The sequence below is a fragment of the Haliotis asinina genome, chromosome 7 (genome assembly GCF_037392515.1).
Source record: "Haliotis asinina isolate JCU_RB_2024 chromosome 7, JCU_Hal_asi_v2, whole genome shotgun sequence".
Classification (NCBI taxonomy): domain Eukaryota; kingdom Metazoa; phylum Mollusca; class Gastropoda; order Lepetellida; family Haliotidae; genus Haliotis; species Haliotis asinina.
In genome coordinates, this window is record NC_090286.1 from 44,199,560 (window position 1) to 44,216,963 (window position 17,404).

General features: G+C 40.0%; 1 protein-coding gene across 1 annotated transcript in view; it reads right to left on the reverse strand.

Annotated features, from left to right (window-relative positions):
• Positions 1-16,506, reverse strand: part of LOC137292018 (QRFP-like peptide receptor) — an 83,844-nt gene extending 67,338 nt beyond the window's left edge. The window contains exon 1 of the mRNA XM_067823571.1: positions 16,269-16,506. Within this exon, the coding sequence (XP_067679672.1) occupies positions 16,269-16,506 (238 nt within the window). The remainder of the gene's footprint in view (positions 1-16,268) is intronic.
• Positions 16,507-17,404: the final 898 nt, after the last annotated feature.

Genomic DNA, 17,404 nt, shown 5'->3' on the forward strand with positions numbered 1-17,404 from the left:
CGGTGCTATTCCGTCGACGAATCTTGGTCTTAAAGATGTCAATTTCCTATGCCATGAATCACTAAACGGACTAGAAGTCCTCCCTTTGTCTTCAAAAGTGGGCCACCAGATGGTGCTTCCTGCTCTTCAGTGTATGCCAAGGGAATCTCCAGCCAAACAACGATCTGAACTTCGCATTATCAGTGTCATATATATATATAGTACACCAGCGTCATGTAATAAAACAGAACTGTCTTCTCCGCACATACTGTTACGTGGATGACTAGAATTACAATTAATCCTTGCTAGGCGTCAGTATTTGTGGTAGATTCCTATGCGTGACTACTGACTGGACATGTACATATTTACGTTTATTTGCCCCAAAATGCTCTGTGTGTGGGTTCCATACCTCATTTGCCCGTCTGCCGCTCCCGCCCCCCTTGGATTCCGTGCAGACATAAGGCTCCACTGTACTGGCCGTTTGAGTCACTGAATCCGGAGCACAGATCGCTGCTACCGTGGGTCGATGGCGAGCGTTGTTGCCCAGAAAATCATCACCGGGTTGTCTGGCCCAGCTTCAATTACTTACAGGTCATCTTTACATATCAATGGACATCTTAGTTCCTAGATAGACCTAGATAGGTCATCTTTACATATCAATGGACGATGCCTTTTAGACAAATGTAGCATATATTGCATCCTAATATAGGACGAATTTTGCTGTGTGGTGTCTATTTAGGAACTAAATCGTCACCTCCCATGAATGTCCTGAAGTCGATATCCATATTTCAGATGGGGACAAAATAACAGAAAAGTGCGCTTGATGTGTTGTAAGATATCCATTTTTTGTATTTTGTGTATGTATATATATACGATCATACATACAAGAAACCAAAGTAATACGTCTTCGCCAAATTACTTTGATTCCAGATTTCAGATTACCTGTCGGCAATAACAGATGCATCTGATCTGAGATATATCGCATTATAAGTCCACGAAGACAGGAACGAATATGTCGCCGTATTCACATAGATATTAGACAAAATTAATATCAGACGCTGCTGAAACGTATTGAAATAAGTGTCAATTTGCTATGTCAAAATTGTTTTGCGTGTTGATGTCACTGGTTGGGTGTTTGTTACCTGATCATGCCAGACGGTGACTAAGACATATTGGTCAAGCACCTGTATTTCACAACCATTCCTGAGAACAGATATGGATGACTGTTATAACGTTATGGAGTACGGTCTTTCATATATATGGCAATATTCTAGGATGGTATGGCAGGTATGAAATGAGTTTGTCAACTGGTTGGTTGTTCATGGAAGTAATGGAACATTTCTTTTATTAGGAAGATTCATCATCATCGTCGTCGTCGTCGTCGGCGGCGGCGGCGGCGGCGGCGGTGGCGTCATCATCATCATCATCATCATCATCATCATGATCATTATCATCTTTATTTCTTGTAACGGCCACAGGCCCAATTATATATTAATATACATTGTAAACAGGTATCAGCTGTACATATTGTATCAGGGAACAGCTGCTTATATGTTCGCATTTCCCTGTCTACCTGCGCAGATAATGTTACACCCCAGTGAAAAATATCAGTCATTTTTGTTTGCATAACAGATAATAGGAGCTGGGTTGTTTATGACTTGAGTTTTGCTTTGCTTGAGGATATTGCTAAACGATACCATACTAACGTGCACATTTTAGGCAAACATCTATGGAAATTCTTTATAAGCTATATATTTCAACAAAAAGTGATACATCTCTAGAAATGTCCACCCCGCATGCTATAATTTGATGAAGTGGAATTGTCGACATCAGCTATGACAAGACAAGAGAATTATAGTTACTACAGAATATTGTCACAAATTCGTGAAAGACTGGACAACGATATACACAATGCAGTGTTTGATACATGATGTTATGTGTGACAATGCAATTCAAAATGATTGTAATGACAAAAATATTAACAAACAAGACGTGATAATATGTGTCTTGATTCAGGACTCTCTATTACATTTAATGAGTTTTTCAGTATTTACTCTTAAGCAGCTGCTAAAGCGAACCATCGACTGACAAACCATACTGATTCGGCTTCAAGGTATCAGAAACAGAAAATATGAATTCCAGCAATTTTCATGTAGACCTCTGACAGAATATAACCTCATCACTTTGGTGCTGATCAATTTATTTCTGGCTTATCCTGAAACAAAAAAGGACGAAACTCTGTGACAATTACAGCACATCAATCAGTCACCGAAAGTCAGTGATGAAAGCGGGTGTTCACAAAAGGTAAGATGTAATAAAACAATATGAGAATAAGAAAATACAAGGAATTAATTGTAAGGGAGCGCATGGTAGAAGCACTTTAACATTTACAACGTAATGAACTTCTGAATGTGTTTTTTTTAAAAGGTGAACTTTTTCGACGCATTTACGTCTTGCTAGGCATTACTGAAAGTCTGAAGGGAGAGCAGACAGAGAAACGATGTAAACGAGAAGGATTTCAGGAGGCAGATCAGTGGATCGAAATCATTCTAATAAGATTGGATCTCCACATGATGCAAGAATGAGAGAGAATCGATGCCCAGAGACATCTGTAATACATGCCACGACTACTGTAACACCCGATCAGTCTTTCAAGATTGAATAGAGTCTCTGGCTTGAACACCGCTATGCTTTTCATCAAGAGACTAATGGAGGAATGCTTGAAGAATTGCCACATACATCATTTTAATTTTGACAGAAAATGGTAATTCATTAAAGTTATATATCTATAACTGATAAGATTCCCTGAATTCCTTAGCGAGTAGATCAAATGAAATGAAAATCCCAAGGGTTCTGCCCTGCTACACAAAAGCATTATTTCAATATGTTTTAGATTTTGCATGAGGAAGGGCAGGAGAGTGAAGGGTGTCGAGTCGACAACATTCGTCTCTTTTGTCATGGGGCATATCGGCATGGTGTTAAGGTATCCCGCATAGAGGAAATAGCCTTCAGCAAATTAATCAAATCCTTTACGAAACCGGAGGTGCTATTTTTCATCTTTATGTTTTAATCGTCCATGTATACACTTGAAACGATACAGTACGGCAATGACAAGGAGTATATGCGTGGTTATGTAACGGAATATCGACAGTGACGTTGAGATGAACAGACCGATGCCATTTTGAAGATGAAGACTCAGAAACCAAACATGAAGCAGTTTGCTCTTAATGAAAGTGGGATCAAATGTGAACAAGACTTTGTAGGGATGAGTGGGTTCAACGCTTTTAGAAATGGCTTCTCAGTAATATTCCACTTTGCAGGATTTCCATGGGAAAGCCAATGTGGTTTATGTTTACAGCGACATGGAAAATTATCCGCCATATTCCATGGGGACGCAGCTAACAGGAGCGTTACAACCAACGGGATTTGTCGCTGTAAAGGCAGTTCAGTGCAACATCGTATGTCAGTTTTCTTCTTCTTCTGGACATTACCGTTGCAAAGAATTGTAATGTGTAATTTGTCTGCTCATTTGTTAAGACACAAACCCGTTTCGCTGAACGATTTTACATTCATCTCTACCCACCGGATTAACTAAATCTTGAATATACATTGTGTTCAGACTGGGCATGAGTTACATTCGGATACACATACACAGAAAGTTAAGTCTGTTGAGTTAGAGATGTACTTAGTTGTCGATCACGTTCACCACGACTGTTGTGGTGCCAGACCTAATCGGCGCAATCATCTTCCACTGTTATGCCCAAAGGAAACAATTTAGCAGGGAGGTTATTAAATTGGAAACAATCATCGAAAGATCTGACCTCAACAACGATCTACAATCAGTGTTTCATGACAAACAATGGGATCATTACATCAGACTTAACTAGCTTGTCAATGGGTTACGAGAAATCATTTCTACTAGAAGACACAGGTATTCACCCAGACGCATTTGTCAAACTGTATGTGTTGCGAGAAAGCTGGCCTTTGTAGGAAGATACGGTAGCTACGTACCAAACCTCCTTTCATGGCAACAACCATTCGTACAATTATTTCTACATTATTACTCATGCTATTACAAGCATTGATTAATTGTCCAGGAAGTTACAAATGATATGTTAATGTATATACATATACCATTACATACACTGAGGAGGCAATAAGATGATCACATCTCTCACTTGATTTTATGTTCATGTTTGATGTTCAGTTAAAAATGACCAGTTAGTCAGCATGCAGAGAACGCTCCTACATCGGCTGTTTTATATAAAATTACATACACACATATATTTAAAAAATAATCGACACATACATCATTCCAATTTTTACAGGAAGTGGTATTTTATAAAAGTTAAATGTTTGTTTGGATTCCATAGCGTGTAGGGACGGTGGGGTAGCCTAGAGGTTAAAGCGTTCGCTCGTCACGCCGATGACCAGGACTCGATTCCACGCATGGGTACAATGTTCGAAGCCCATTTCTGGATTCTCCTGTCGTGATATTGCTGGAATACTGTAAAACCCGGCGTAAAACTAAACTCACTCATTCAACCCATAGGATGTAGCTCAAGCGAAAAGAGAATTCTAAGGGTTTAGTCGTGCTATAGAAAACAATGTTTAAGCATGTTTTATTAGATTTTGTACAAGGAAGGAAAGGAGTGGTGATGGCGTTGTGTCACACATATGCACCAAAACAAATTTATCAAAAGTGCGTGTTGAGACAAAGCTTTGTCGGACGAAGTATCAGAAACGTAAAAACAACTCTCTTACAGTGAACAACCACTCCTGAAATTATTTCTATTCTACATCACTACTCACGGTAGCTCTACTAGTTAATCAGTTTACCACCTGTGCGAAAAGTGACCAGTGGTTCCTAGTCAACGCGCAGAAAATACTCCTACATTGGTTGTTTTAAATGAAATTTATAGACGCATATAATATTTAAAACAAAATCACATAATGCAGAATTGCTCATGGGTGTACGAGCTATTCATCATTGAAAAATGTGATTCATTTCGGAACAAACAACGTTTCAATAATGGCAAGCCTCACATATTTGCAAATTCGTAGCATAGCGGCGATAAAACTGATCCATGTTCTTACAATAACTCTCCGCACAAAGTGGAGCTCGATGGACGGATTCCGACTGCATCACCGATATGTGCCTAGGAATCGTTGTTGAATACTGACGAGCACAAGTGATCTCCAAGACAAAGTAATTAAACCTATCCGTGACGCCCGTCACAAACTTGAGCAAAGACAAGTCAGTTGCCCCCCTCAGCACAGGACCATAAGCTATCGATATATGGTCGCCAGGACAAGTGTGAAGTCAAAGGAATTATCAGACAGTCAGAAAGGTCACCTTTCTAACTGTAATTGACTGACCAGAACACGTGGCTGACAGTAATTTTAGGTTCTTTCTTCCCGCAAAAATACTCATTTGGAGTCCGAAAAAAATCACTTTCAGTCGCAGGCAAGTTAACAAGCAAAGTCTGAATTGTTTTGTTCTGTGGTGATCACCTAACACCTAAATACTAGATAATAGCAGCCTGTGATGAAAGCAATTTTCTTTTCAGACGCACTGACTCTGTTTATGGATATTACGTGTGGTGTGGCCTTAAGGTGTATACGCCAGAGCTCTCACCAATAACAATCGACAGAGCATACATTTCCGCTGCTGTAGACCTCAGCAGACACCCAGCGATCAGCCACAGGATATATAGAAATTCTAAAAGAATTGTTCTTCAGAAATGTTTCCTTTTCACTGTTGGGATATGTGAACTTCGAAATTAATAGTGTTCCCTAATATTCGTGATCATCATAGTATATTGTACTTGTTTAATGACATACCATGCTGCAAGTATAATCTGTTGCCGTTGAGTATAGTAACTGTTGAATTACGCCGCCTTTAGCAATGTTCCAGCAATATCACGGCGGGGACACTATAAATGGTCTTCACGCATTATACCCATGTGGAGAATCGAACCAGGATCTTCGGTGTTACGAGCGAACGCTTGAACTACTAGGTTAAAACACGAACGGCGAATGGATGAATACAGAAGGTTTCATACATTTGAAAACATTCAGGATCTTATGTTTAATATTTGGAGCTATAAACCTAGCGGTTTCCAGATGTGCGATATAAAACTATTCATTGTTTCATGTGATACCGAAAGGATATGCATGATTATGAGCAAACCTTATAGGACCATATTACACTTCCTATATATCTGTAGTTATAGTAGCATAACATACTTCCCACAACCACAACCACAACCACAACCACAACCACAACCACAACCACGCACCCCGTGAAGATCAGGGTTAGAACTGGACTTCGCAACACACATAATCCTATCAGCTGCGTAGATCAATCACCGGATATTCTAGTCCATGCTGACTATTTGAAGACCACCCTGCTGCAGCTACAAGGATACAGCTGACCCATTTGATATGCACCCACTAACCCATCATAAAACACATCTGTATGCATGAGAGGCATAACGCGCATGTCTTCTCCTGTTGAAGAGCCCTTATTTCAACTGAATGTATTGTATATAGATTCGCGTCAACAAGGCAATAAATCATATTGCCACGCGATGTATGTGGCAACTGCACATATGACCTGAGGCTTCATTAACGCAGCTGACATACACGTTACAACCAGAGGGATTTGTCGCTACAACGGAACCTCAGTACAACGTTGTATATCAGTAAGCCTCTTCTCGTGGAAATTCACCGCTCCAAAGTATTGGGATGTGTCATTTGTCTGCATATTTTTTAAACCTAAAGCAGAGTAACCGAACGAATCTACATTCATCTGTGCCTTACGGAATAACTTGGGTTTACTGCGTTATATATTCATTCTATTTAAACTGCATATGTGTTACATTCAGATATACTCAAACTGCGGAGCTCCTGAAAATGGTTCAAGCAATTGGGTATTTACTCCCTTGTCTGATTATGTATCAGTAATTGCATTTTTTGAAGAGTAACTGGCATTCTGTACTCCCACTAGTAAAACGAATTGTGTACTTTTACACGGAGTTTCTTATACTTCTTGCGTACTTAACTCTTCTAAATATATAAGTTAAAATGCATCTCAATAGACTTAAAGTTTTAGTAATTGTCATATCGCCAAACATTTAGCAGCCATTTCTAAATAAGGAAGTCATGTGACTATTAGAGTAAACCCCGTACAGTGGCTACGGCTATAATAGTATAGGTACACATAGGCATCGCTTACCATTAGCTAATGCTGTTGTAGAGTTTGGGCACCACAAACATACGCATCATACGCAAGCCATTTAGTTATATATTATGGATCTATTGGGTTTTATAAGTGATTCCTGTGCGGTTTTTTTTTTACTCCCAGATTTGTAATTCATTGAGTAAATGTGTGGTTTAATTGAGTAAAACACGCAAATATGCGCCTTATCTGGAGTTCTGTTACAAATAAAAATTCTTCTGCTGACTGAGCGTGGTAAAAACCCATGAATATTGTGCTGTCAAACTTGATCGGTGCTATCATCTCCGCTGTTATGCCTAAAGTAAACCGAATGATTTTACATACAATTTTCAGTCCTGTTTTACGAGGTCTCACTGCGGTATGCTTCTGGTGTCCCCCGCCGTGATATCGCTGGAATATTGCTAAAAGCGGCGTAAAACCAAACTCACTCACTATGTGTGCATTGTATTTAGAATGGGTATGTGGTAATTACGTTATATTCAAAGAGAAAATAGGTGTGAGTGTTATATATGTAATTAGGGATATGGGATCCCCATCAATATGGGAAGAAAGCCGATGATTCAGATCTTAGACGTTGAGAAGCAAACGGTACTGTGCTGACAACCCTGTAAACATAATCGCTGCAAACTGGGATTCGAACCCACAATCATAGGTGTCTGGTTTACCTGAAGGTAATATGCAGCGCCACAGAAGACTAACAGACCCGTTCCCTTGAGAAGTACAAAAAGAACCCCTTTTCCATTTTTTTCTTAGTGTCCGACAAATGTCATCACTAATTTCACCAACATCATCTCGATGTGTCTTTAACCATGCATACAAATAATCCTTAAACACCACAACAAGGATAAATTTTAGCGTAATATTCCCCGCACAAATTACTAAGTCGTGCTTTCAATGAATATATGTATATAAAACAATTTTTCGAAGACTAATTGACCACATTGTTATTGCCGTGTGTCGGACAGGTCTTCTCAGATAAGGATATGAATGGCGGAACTGAGACAGTGAAGCTGTTCTCCTACTGTGTTGCCGAAAAACGTTTTTCCTATGTGCCAATATTAGCAGCAGAAAGTCTGCAATTGTATGAGGTGTAATTAAAAAAAACCACATCGGTTTTAGTTTCAACGTACGTAGGGAGAGCCTCACACTGGTGTCACACATCGTATGGACTGTTTGGTCAACCCATCATTGGCTTATGCATTGTCCATGGTTACAGGCAGCGTGGCATCACAAAAATGGTTCAGTGCGTTTTGGGACACAAGACTAACGCTTACTTTTATAAATAAATTGTTTGAGTGGCCTTCGACCGGAAGAGCGGTATAAGCATACCTCTTCGTGAAAACCTGGTGTCATCACTGATTTGAAGTGATTTTTATACCGCGACGGGATCTATTTTGGTGGATATTCACGACATTTTCTGTTGTTGGCGTGGTATGCATACTAATGCCATATTTATCCACGGTCTGGTATATATATTTCTCAACGAGCCATATTTCTAAGAATAGTAATATATAAACCGTACCTAAGCCTTGACGAAGTGTTACATTTCGAATTAAACCTCAGCGGAATCTACACACGCACGATATAATTTGTTTTCATGCAAGAGGTATTCCAACTGGTAAACACATCATGTCAAGGGGGACGTCTCATAGAACTGAACTGTAATGCGGTATGCGATATGTCATTGATTGAGTAGGACACGCTTAACGTAAATATTGTTTCTAGACTATTTTATACTTAGTCATTCCTATCATATATTCATAACAATCTTAAACCCTCTTCAGGGCCCTTCCAGGTTCATCCGGATATACGAGTGTATACGATAACAACATAAATAAAACTTAAATACGCCTTACGTGGAGATTTTGGCTTCAGCAACCCATGCGTGTTGTGAGACACGACTAACGGGGCTGGTTAGTCAGAGTCGCTGATTTGGTTGCCACATGTCACCGAATCACAATAGCATAGATCGGTGCACATGGCGTTTATCACTGCATTGTCTAGTACAGAAACGGCCCGTGAAGGTTCCGGGGAGGAATTGGCCTTCAGCAACCCATGCAACTATGCTTGTCGTAAGAGGCGATTACGGGATCGGGTGGCTCGCTGACTTGGTTGGCACATGTCATCGGTTCCCAATTGCTCAAATCGATGCTCATGTTGTTGGTCACTGGAATGTCTGCTCCAGACTCGATTATTTACAGACCGCTGCCATATAGCTGGAATAGTGCTGAGTGCGGCGTAAACCTAAACTCACTCACTCACTCTAGTACAAACCTATAAGTTACAGGCCGCCGCAATATAACTGGAATATGTCTGTGAGTGAGGAGTCAAACGTCAAACAAACGAGAAGATCTAAAGTCACAGTAAGGAAAGGAATGAGTAGCCCGATACGTTATGGGATACAGGAGGGAAAAAAGCAGGGTCATTTTCTCAACAGAGTGTATTTCATTAGAAACATGACACTGTAAATTACCCTACTTGTGCCTTACGCTGACAACAGCCAAATCTTAGATTAACTCAAAGTTCCAGAAAATAGAGTTCAGTCAGTATACGGAAACATGCCTCACCGCTAACAGAGTGGCTAGAGAAGTAGTACTATTTCCTGCATAGATTTGTTACCTTCATTGATTGCTAGCCCTTTCATGTGTGTTACACTCGTTCAAAGACAGTGCTTGGAACGTTATTAGCTTTTACCGGTGTACTCGCTGGACAGGGTTCGATGTCTACATAGTGTTGTTTCATTACATCTATTTTATTTGATTATCTTTTGGTTCATTGACATAGAAACGCATTGTTTTCGTCGAAGGCTCTCTTGACGTGGCGTTCAGATGATTTTATATTTCATCAATATTTGGTTAAAATGAGAATATTACTTTGCACGTCACCCTAAAATTGTCTTTCAACCAAACTTAAAGTAATCTAAGTGTGTAAGAAGAAAACCAATAGATCAATGCTTAGTTACGGAGATATTTACGCCCCACATTCATTTGATGGATATTTTACACTCATTCGTGTCATCTATAAACAGCAATACATCGACAACTATCAGTCGTCATCAACAAGATTACAACAGCTGTTTACGAAGTGGGTAAGCATTCTTGTCCTTCTACTAGAGAGCTAAGTTTTGGATCAGACTACGCTTGGTCCCAGGAATAGCGCAGTGACTCAGTAGAATGTTTACTTTGAAGATTCATCTCGCCCACGGCGGTCTGTGATATATTCTGGCAAGGCAAACCAATAACTGCAGTCATGGGTAATGATGAAGGTCCGAACCCTTTATAATTATTTGTACAGGTATGAGACACACGGGACAACGTCAGTCTTACTGAGTCTTGCGGCAACGAATATGACCTTAGGAAAGTGTGTACCGTAGATAAAAGGCATTTCTAAGTTTAATGGTACACAATAAACAGGTGTCCTCAACACGATGAGTGAGTGAGTGAGTGAGTGAGTGAGTGAGCTGGGTCCTAAGCCACTTACAGCGATATTCCAGCAGTATCACGGTGGGGACGCCAGGATGCGCTTCACACATTGTCCTAGACTTGCTCAAAGGATATTCTGAACACTGAGCCCATGAATACATATTAATCCTATCCTTGAAAGAGGCAAGTCTAGATAAGCGGAGGGACGCTGGTCTGTTAGACCTGTGTGTCAGGGGAATGTTTAATAGTCATTTAAAGTATTCATTTTTAACGTAGAGACTTGTACAAGTATAGCATTGTACCCTATTGGTAAATCGGACGGTTTAAACACGAAGCTACCCAACCGCCCTTAACAAGTTGAGCAGGTTATGTACAGTGTCATATTATTTACAGAAGAATCTAAACAATTCCATGTTAACATTCTTGAATTCTTAAAACATTAGACTTTTTCTGCGTGTATTTGAGGAAACTGATATAACTTGTATGTTTTGGTTCAATAAGTAACTGGAACATTCCAGAGAGGAAATGAATAACACAGCATCACGTGATCGACGATGTTGGCAACACCTACTGAGGAGCACATACATACATTTGAATTGTTAAATGGAACTTAATCAGGTGTGAAGAATGTATATGAATTGATGTTCGCTTTAGTTCTGCTTGAAAGCAGCACTTGTTACCGACGGACTGCATGGATGTGAGGAACACAACAATCTGGATCGTTAAACACTCGTTAAAATACGTGACCCGGCTGATAAACGAGGTCACAGTATGGTCATCGGAGGTCAAGGTCAGTGCAAGTGTTTAGATTATGTCATGAGGTAAACAATAAGAAGTGAAACAGTCCAGTTATCATCATGCGAATACCTCACATTCTAGATGATTACAGAAGTATAAACAGTTTATATTCTCAGGGAACATTTCGGAAGTGAAAATGACTTGGAGTGTTAAGCTGAGATCAAAGATGTCGATCTTTCATGAAGGGCTGATGAATCTTCAGCTTCATTCCATTCCAAATGTAACATAATTGCTATTTTCAATTAACTGTTGTTTGCATGCGGAAAGGGCTTCTATCTCGGCAAGCACCGAATAATGTCTATCCCACACCTTTTAGACATTTTTAATAGGTGTCGAGTGTGACTGCCTACGCTAAGATTTAAATCACGGGGTAAATAAATTGTCACAAAAGAAACAAAATTAACACGAATATACCACCACGGTTATACAAGAAAAGATTATTGACAGTGCCTTATTCAGGGATTATGGCTTTTTCGCGGCATTTAGAACCATTCCGGCAATACCATAGCCGGAGCAGCAGAAATGGGCTTCACGCTTTAAGAGGAATCACCTTGAGTCCATGTCACGATAAAAGAATCCCTTTACCACCTATGAATACGGTTAATACGTTCTACATATTAACAAAACCTTTAATTAGATTTCGATGATGCCAATAAAAACATGTTTGTTTTTAGGACACGTTCACTTAGGGATCATTGATATTTGCTGTTAAGAACAATTTGCATTATTTCTAGATTTACATATCATCCTGTTTTTCTTCACATCCTTTCATGCTGATCTTTGTTGGTGTAATTTCCAGTTTCCCCAACAACTCCCAGTGCGTATGTATTCATTGTTGCCAACAAATAGTCCCCTGCTCCTTGGACCATTGACCAGTGACATCACGTCTAATTTCTCAGTAATCCAAAGGTGTAATCTTCGTCCACCCACTCGTACACACTCGCAATATTAATTGAATGCTGTCGACAACCTCACTGCTCACTTGTGTCGTCGAAGACTCCGTTATTTATTTTACATTAAAATCACAAGTTTCAGGGAGACTACAAGGGCCATACAATTACATGGAACGCCATTCAACTCGTTCTTTTTCTCATCTGAACATCTCTCGATGCCTTAATCAATAGAATATTCATTTACGGGAGGATTACTAACCTTTTTCATTCTGTTTTCTTAAAAAACATAACATCGTTGGAACTCCCAGTTTGATGAAACAATTAGATGACTTCATGGGCCCACGCTTGGTATTAACTGTTAATTGACACTGCTTATGTGAAGATACTAAGAAAACAGTTGACTAAAGACGACTGCGTACTGTTACAGGCGAAGGAAGTTCAATTTAGACCATGGAAGAACACAAAATGAAGTTGTTTCTTAGATATTACCCTCGAGCTTTGTTTGGTCTTAAACGGGTGGATGAGTAATAAGTGGATAGAGTTCATATGCGTATGTATATGAGTACACATTCGTTATGAATGGTGTGTAAAATTCACCGCTACTGCTGTTGGATCTACTACACATGTCACAACTATTTTGTCTGAGCGTAACGATTAGAGTTAGCAAACCCATGTTTGTCGAAAGAAAGGACAAATGGGATCGGGTGGTCCGGCTCTGCTGAACTTGATTGGGCACATGTCATTGTAACTCAACTGCGTTTTTTCATGTTCATGCTGTTTGTCCAATTTTATCAAACATAAAACAACGTTTTCTGTACTCTCGAATGATATTGAGTCCTCGTCGACATTTTCTTTAAAGGACTTCGTGTAATATTAGCCAAAATGCAAACTAGGTTCAGATTCAAAGCTTCAGTGCATGTTAAACCTTTAGTGAACGTTACTGGTATTTTTGTTTTGCCTCTTGCTCACAATGATGAGAGAGTCTGTGAGTTTAAGTTTACTCCGCAATCGGGTCCGGACCTGACAATCCAGGGATCAAGAACTTGAGCATTGGTGTACACAAATGGACACGATGACACGTGTCAATCAAGTCAGTATGCCTGCAACCCAATCCCGTTATTCGCCTCGTGCGACAGACATGGGTTACTGAAGGTCAGTTCCAACCCGGATCTTCACAACGCTCTGCTCACAATGGCATCAGTCTGCTCACAATGGCATCAAGACGTAATGTTGCCTGGCATTGACGTATTGCCTTGTGTAAAGTGATCCGGGCTGTGGTTGTTTTTTCAATAGATGATTCATCATTAAAACATCACTGACATGCATCATTGTCAGATGGATAGCCACGTCAACAGGAACGTTTGTCACCGTGACTGAGCACTGCTTCTTCGGATACAGAGAAACAGAAGCCGGTTCAAACGGCTCGGACAGTAAGACCAGAAGTAATCTGTAAAATGTCAAACTGACTGTTCTTCTGTAGACACCACAGCAAGAATAAAAACTAGCTTTCTTTGTCAGGCAGAATGTGTAGCACACGTCGAAAAGGTATTGCACTAGTTCTCATCAGACGGATTGACAAGTTTGCGCATGTGCCTGCGTGGCGTGTGGTTTTCTGTCAGTTTGTTTAATAATGTGTATGCTTAGGCGATACTGTCCGTCCTTGTATGAGTCTGTATGCGCCTACTTTTGTAGGTCTGTACCTCCTTTTGTGGGAATGTGCTGTCGTAAGAGTTCACCTGCTCTTTGTGAAACTTTGAAAGGTTGTGCTTGCCTTTGTGAGACTGTGTCTCCTTCCGCAGGTATGTACCCGAGTTTGATACATAACTGTATTTGCTTTTGTAAGGCTGTAGTTGTAGTATGCCTGCGAATGTATGCTTGAGTATGAGCGTATCAGCGATTGTGATATTGTACCTGCTTTTACGAGAATACGCCTGCTTTAGTTTGTGTGTACCTGCGTTTGTGATAATGTGCCTGATTTTGCTGAAGTGTGACTCGATTTGTAAGACTGTATCTGCGTTTATGACACTGTGAGTTCGTTAATGTTGTTGTGCCTGTGAAAGAGCTCGAACCGAAGATGCTCATTGCCCCCAATGAAAGCCATGTAATATTATCAATATAGGAACATCATAAAGGAAGCCTCAAGTATTTTAGAATCCGTAAGTCTCCTAATTTTAGGGCTGAGAGGAGGGTGAACACAGTCTGATGAGGCTGAGAAGAGGATGAGAGTCGAATTAGGTGATTGCACTGCTAGATTATTGCCTTGAGGCCTGAATGAGAGACTATGGTTTTCTATATGCATTCCGAAGTGTAGAGATATCAGATCGTTAATCATTGGTCAGCGTTCTGGACATCATTGGAGTCTTATTTCGCTTCCCTTGTCTTTATGGACCAGCTCCCCAAACATGCAATGCATGCTACTGTTCGTACAGATGCTTTCAGAACGCAAACACATGGGGGACATGTGACATAAACGTGTCCGATGCGCTTCTCTATTTGGATTTAAACTTTATATACCCGTGGTGGGTTAGGTGAACAACTGATCAGGCTTTGCGTGTGTTTGTAAAGGTAAGATTCGTGCAACTTTTCCGCCAACACCTGTCATGTACAGGTCTGGTTAATATTCTTCTCCAAAAAAGTTGGGGATAATGAACTTTCAGTTTGGATAGGAAGTGTAAACATTAATAAATGTTTCAAGGACAGACATCTTACGAACGCACCACAACGATTTGTACATATCACACAAATACAACACACAAAAATGGTACTCGGCCTTTTGTAGTACACACAAAATGGTAGTCGTAATATTGTATTTTACCCATTCGAATGAGTAAATGAGTAAAACGGATTAGAACTTTCAAAAAAGGCACAAAAAGATCAAGTCTTATGGAGGATGAACAGGTTGTCGTCTCCTCTGAATCGAATGTTTGGAATCGCTGGGATCAATCCTAGTACACGTCTCAGTACTATTAGTTACACTCCTCTACTGTGAAAAGGTTTACTTAGACTGGGCTGGAATACACATTGAGTAATGTTGTCAATTCTCAATTCTTTGTGAAACAAACACGGTCATTTAAACACCAGTCACACATAAAAGTTGGAATCTCAAAATGAGAGTGACCAATCATTTCATGAGCATCTGGCATTGTTATCTGTGGCGTCATATCTCAGTTTCAAGTACTGAAATACCGCTTTACTATTCTTTTAATAGATGGAAGCTGAAACCGAAAACCCTCTTATAGAGTGCTCTTTCATGTTAGATGATATGGGAAAAGTACCATGGTCATCACATAACTCAAAGCTGTTGTTTCTTATGATATCGGGTTAGTGTGGTTAAATAAAAGAGCTCGTGGTGCTAAACGTTTTGTGAACAACCTTTGAACCTACTCAATAAATAATAGCTTTCGAGATGAGCAAACCAATACACGTTATAGATAGTATAAAGCTTTTAAGAGTCTTATTCAGCCTTCAAATAATGATCCATATTGATATCAAAACCCCTTTGATGTCGATTATTTTAGGCATGGACGATCTGAAGTCATAATCAATGGAGGAACAACCATACCCACAAAAATATGATATCATTCAGCAATAGAATATGATATTCATTTTACTGCTGTGTGTCATTGTTGTGATCTACAACCCACGTTTAGGTCAGACTGGGATATTTCCAGTAACAATCATGTACGTATTTCTAGTTGTTTATCTCCTCAAGCTATGTCAAATATATATTGTCTGTATGTGTTAAAATACGATTTCCTTTAGAAATGAACTGTTAAACATTGACATATTTCCGAAAATGTACACCTGCTCATGTGAAACGCATATTCCATATACACATGTATAACGGTTCAGACGCCATAGATATCTATGACTTTGACATGGATAGATGTATGAATCATTAATGCCATAGTTATTGTTCATTTCAATACTCACCCAATATATCTGCAATGGCGAGGTTGACCAGAAAATAATTGGCAGCACTTGATCTCATTCTAGAGTTTAAAAGAATCACCAGCATCACAAAAATATTCCCAACAATCGCCAGCAAGAACACAGGCACATATACACATATCAAGACGATAGTCTCAGTTGAGTCCTTTGATAAAAAGTCAAAGTTCGAGTTGATACTATTGGGATCGAAAGTAAAATTGGATGAGTTTGAGAAATTCATTTTCGTGATTTCCTGTCACATCAATTTTACCTTAGTCGAATTGTCTGTTTCGTTACTACATATTTTGCCTCTGGTAAGGCCCCATTCGGATGAGGTACTGTTAGTTTCATTACAAATCACTCATAAAGATGCGAGCTCTTTAGGGATAGTACTTAGTGGCTCGCGTGTGTTGATTTCGGTCCGGATGCCGGTCAAAGTAGGTGTGGAAGCTAAAGCTCTAATCCCTCACAGCTTCTTCTTCGAAGTGCGTACATCAGGACAAACACGCGAGTCGTTGAAGTAGCATCACCTTGCTTCCGGAAAATCTTGCTAAAGCCAGACCAACAGCTTTAGGAGTCACTTTCCATAATATCACTGAAAGGTGCAGATGTGGTGACCAATTAACACAAGGTCAGTTACCCATCTTATGTTACACACATATTTGTCTGACACAGCACTGATGTCACGATCACTGACACGACCTGGGAATACGGTGTTTAAATTTTTCGGTTCCTTCCACGCACCATCCTCATAACAATAGTCCCTGGATTGAGATGACTACCTGTGGCTCGATCAGAGAAACCCGCAACACGTGTGTGCTCTCGTCGTCTGCTCCACAACTACTGGCATGTATACACGTACACTGGCAGAGCCAATAATTGCACTGATAATGCTCTTGTCGATCGTTTCACTCATACCATTGAGCCAGTAAACGTAGCGGGGCAAACGTCACATGAACGCCTGGTAGATGCAACGGTGGAACCTCTGCTGCGATCGTCACTTTCCCGCGCGAATCGATTGGCGAGAAAATTTCCGATTTCAAACTACGGGCAAGATTTTGGGACAGCTCAAGAAGAAGAAATCTTTTTCCGTGAACGACACGTGTTTCGGGCACTAGTGGTTTAGGTGGTAGCGGTAA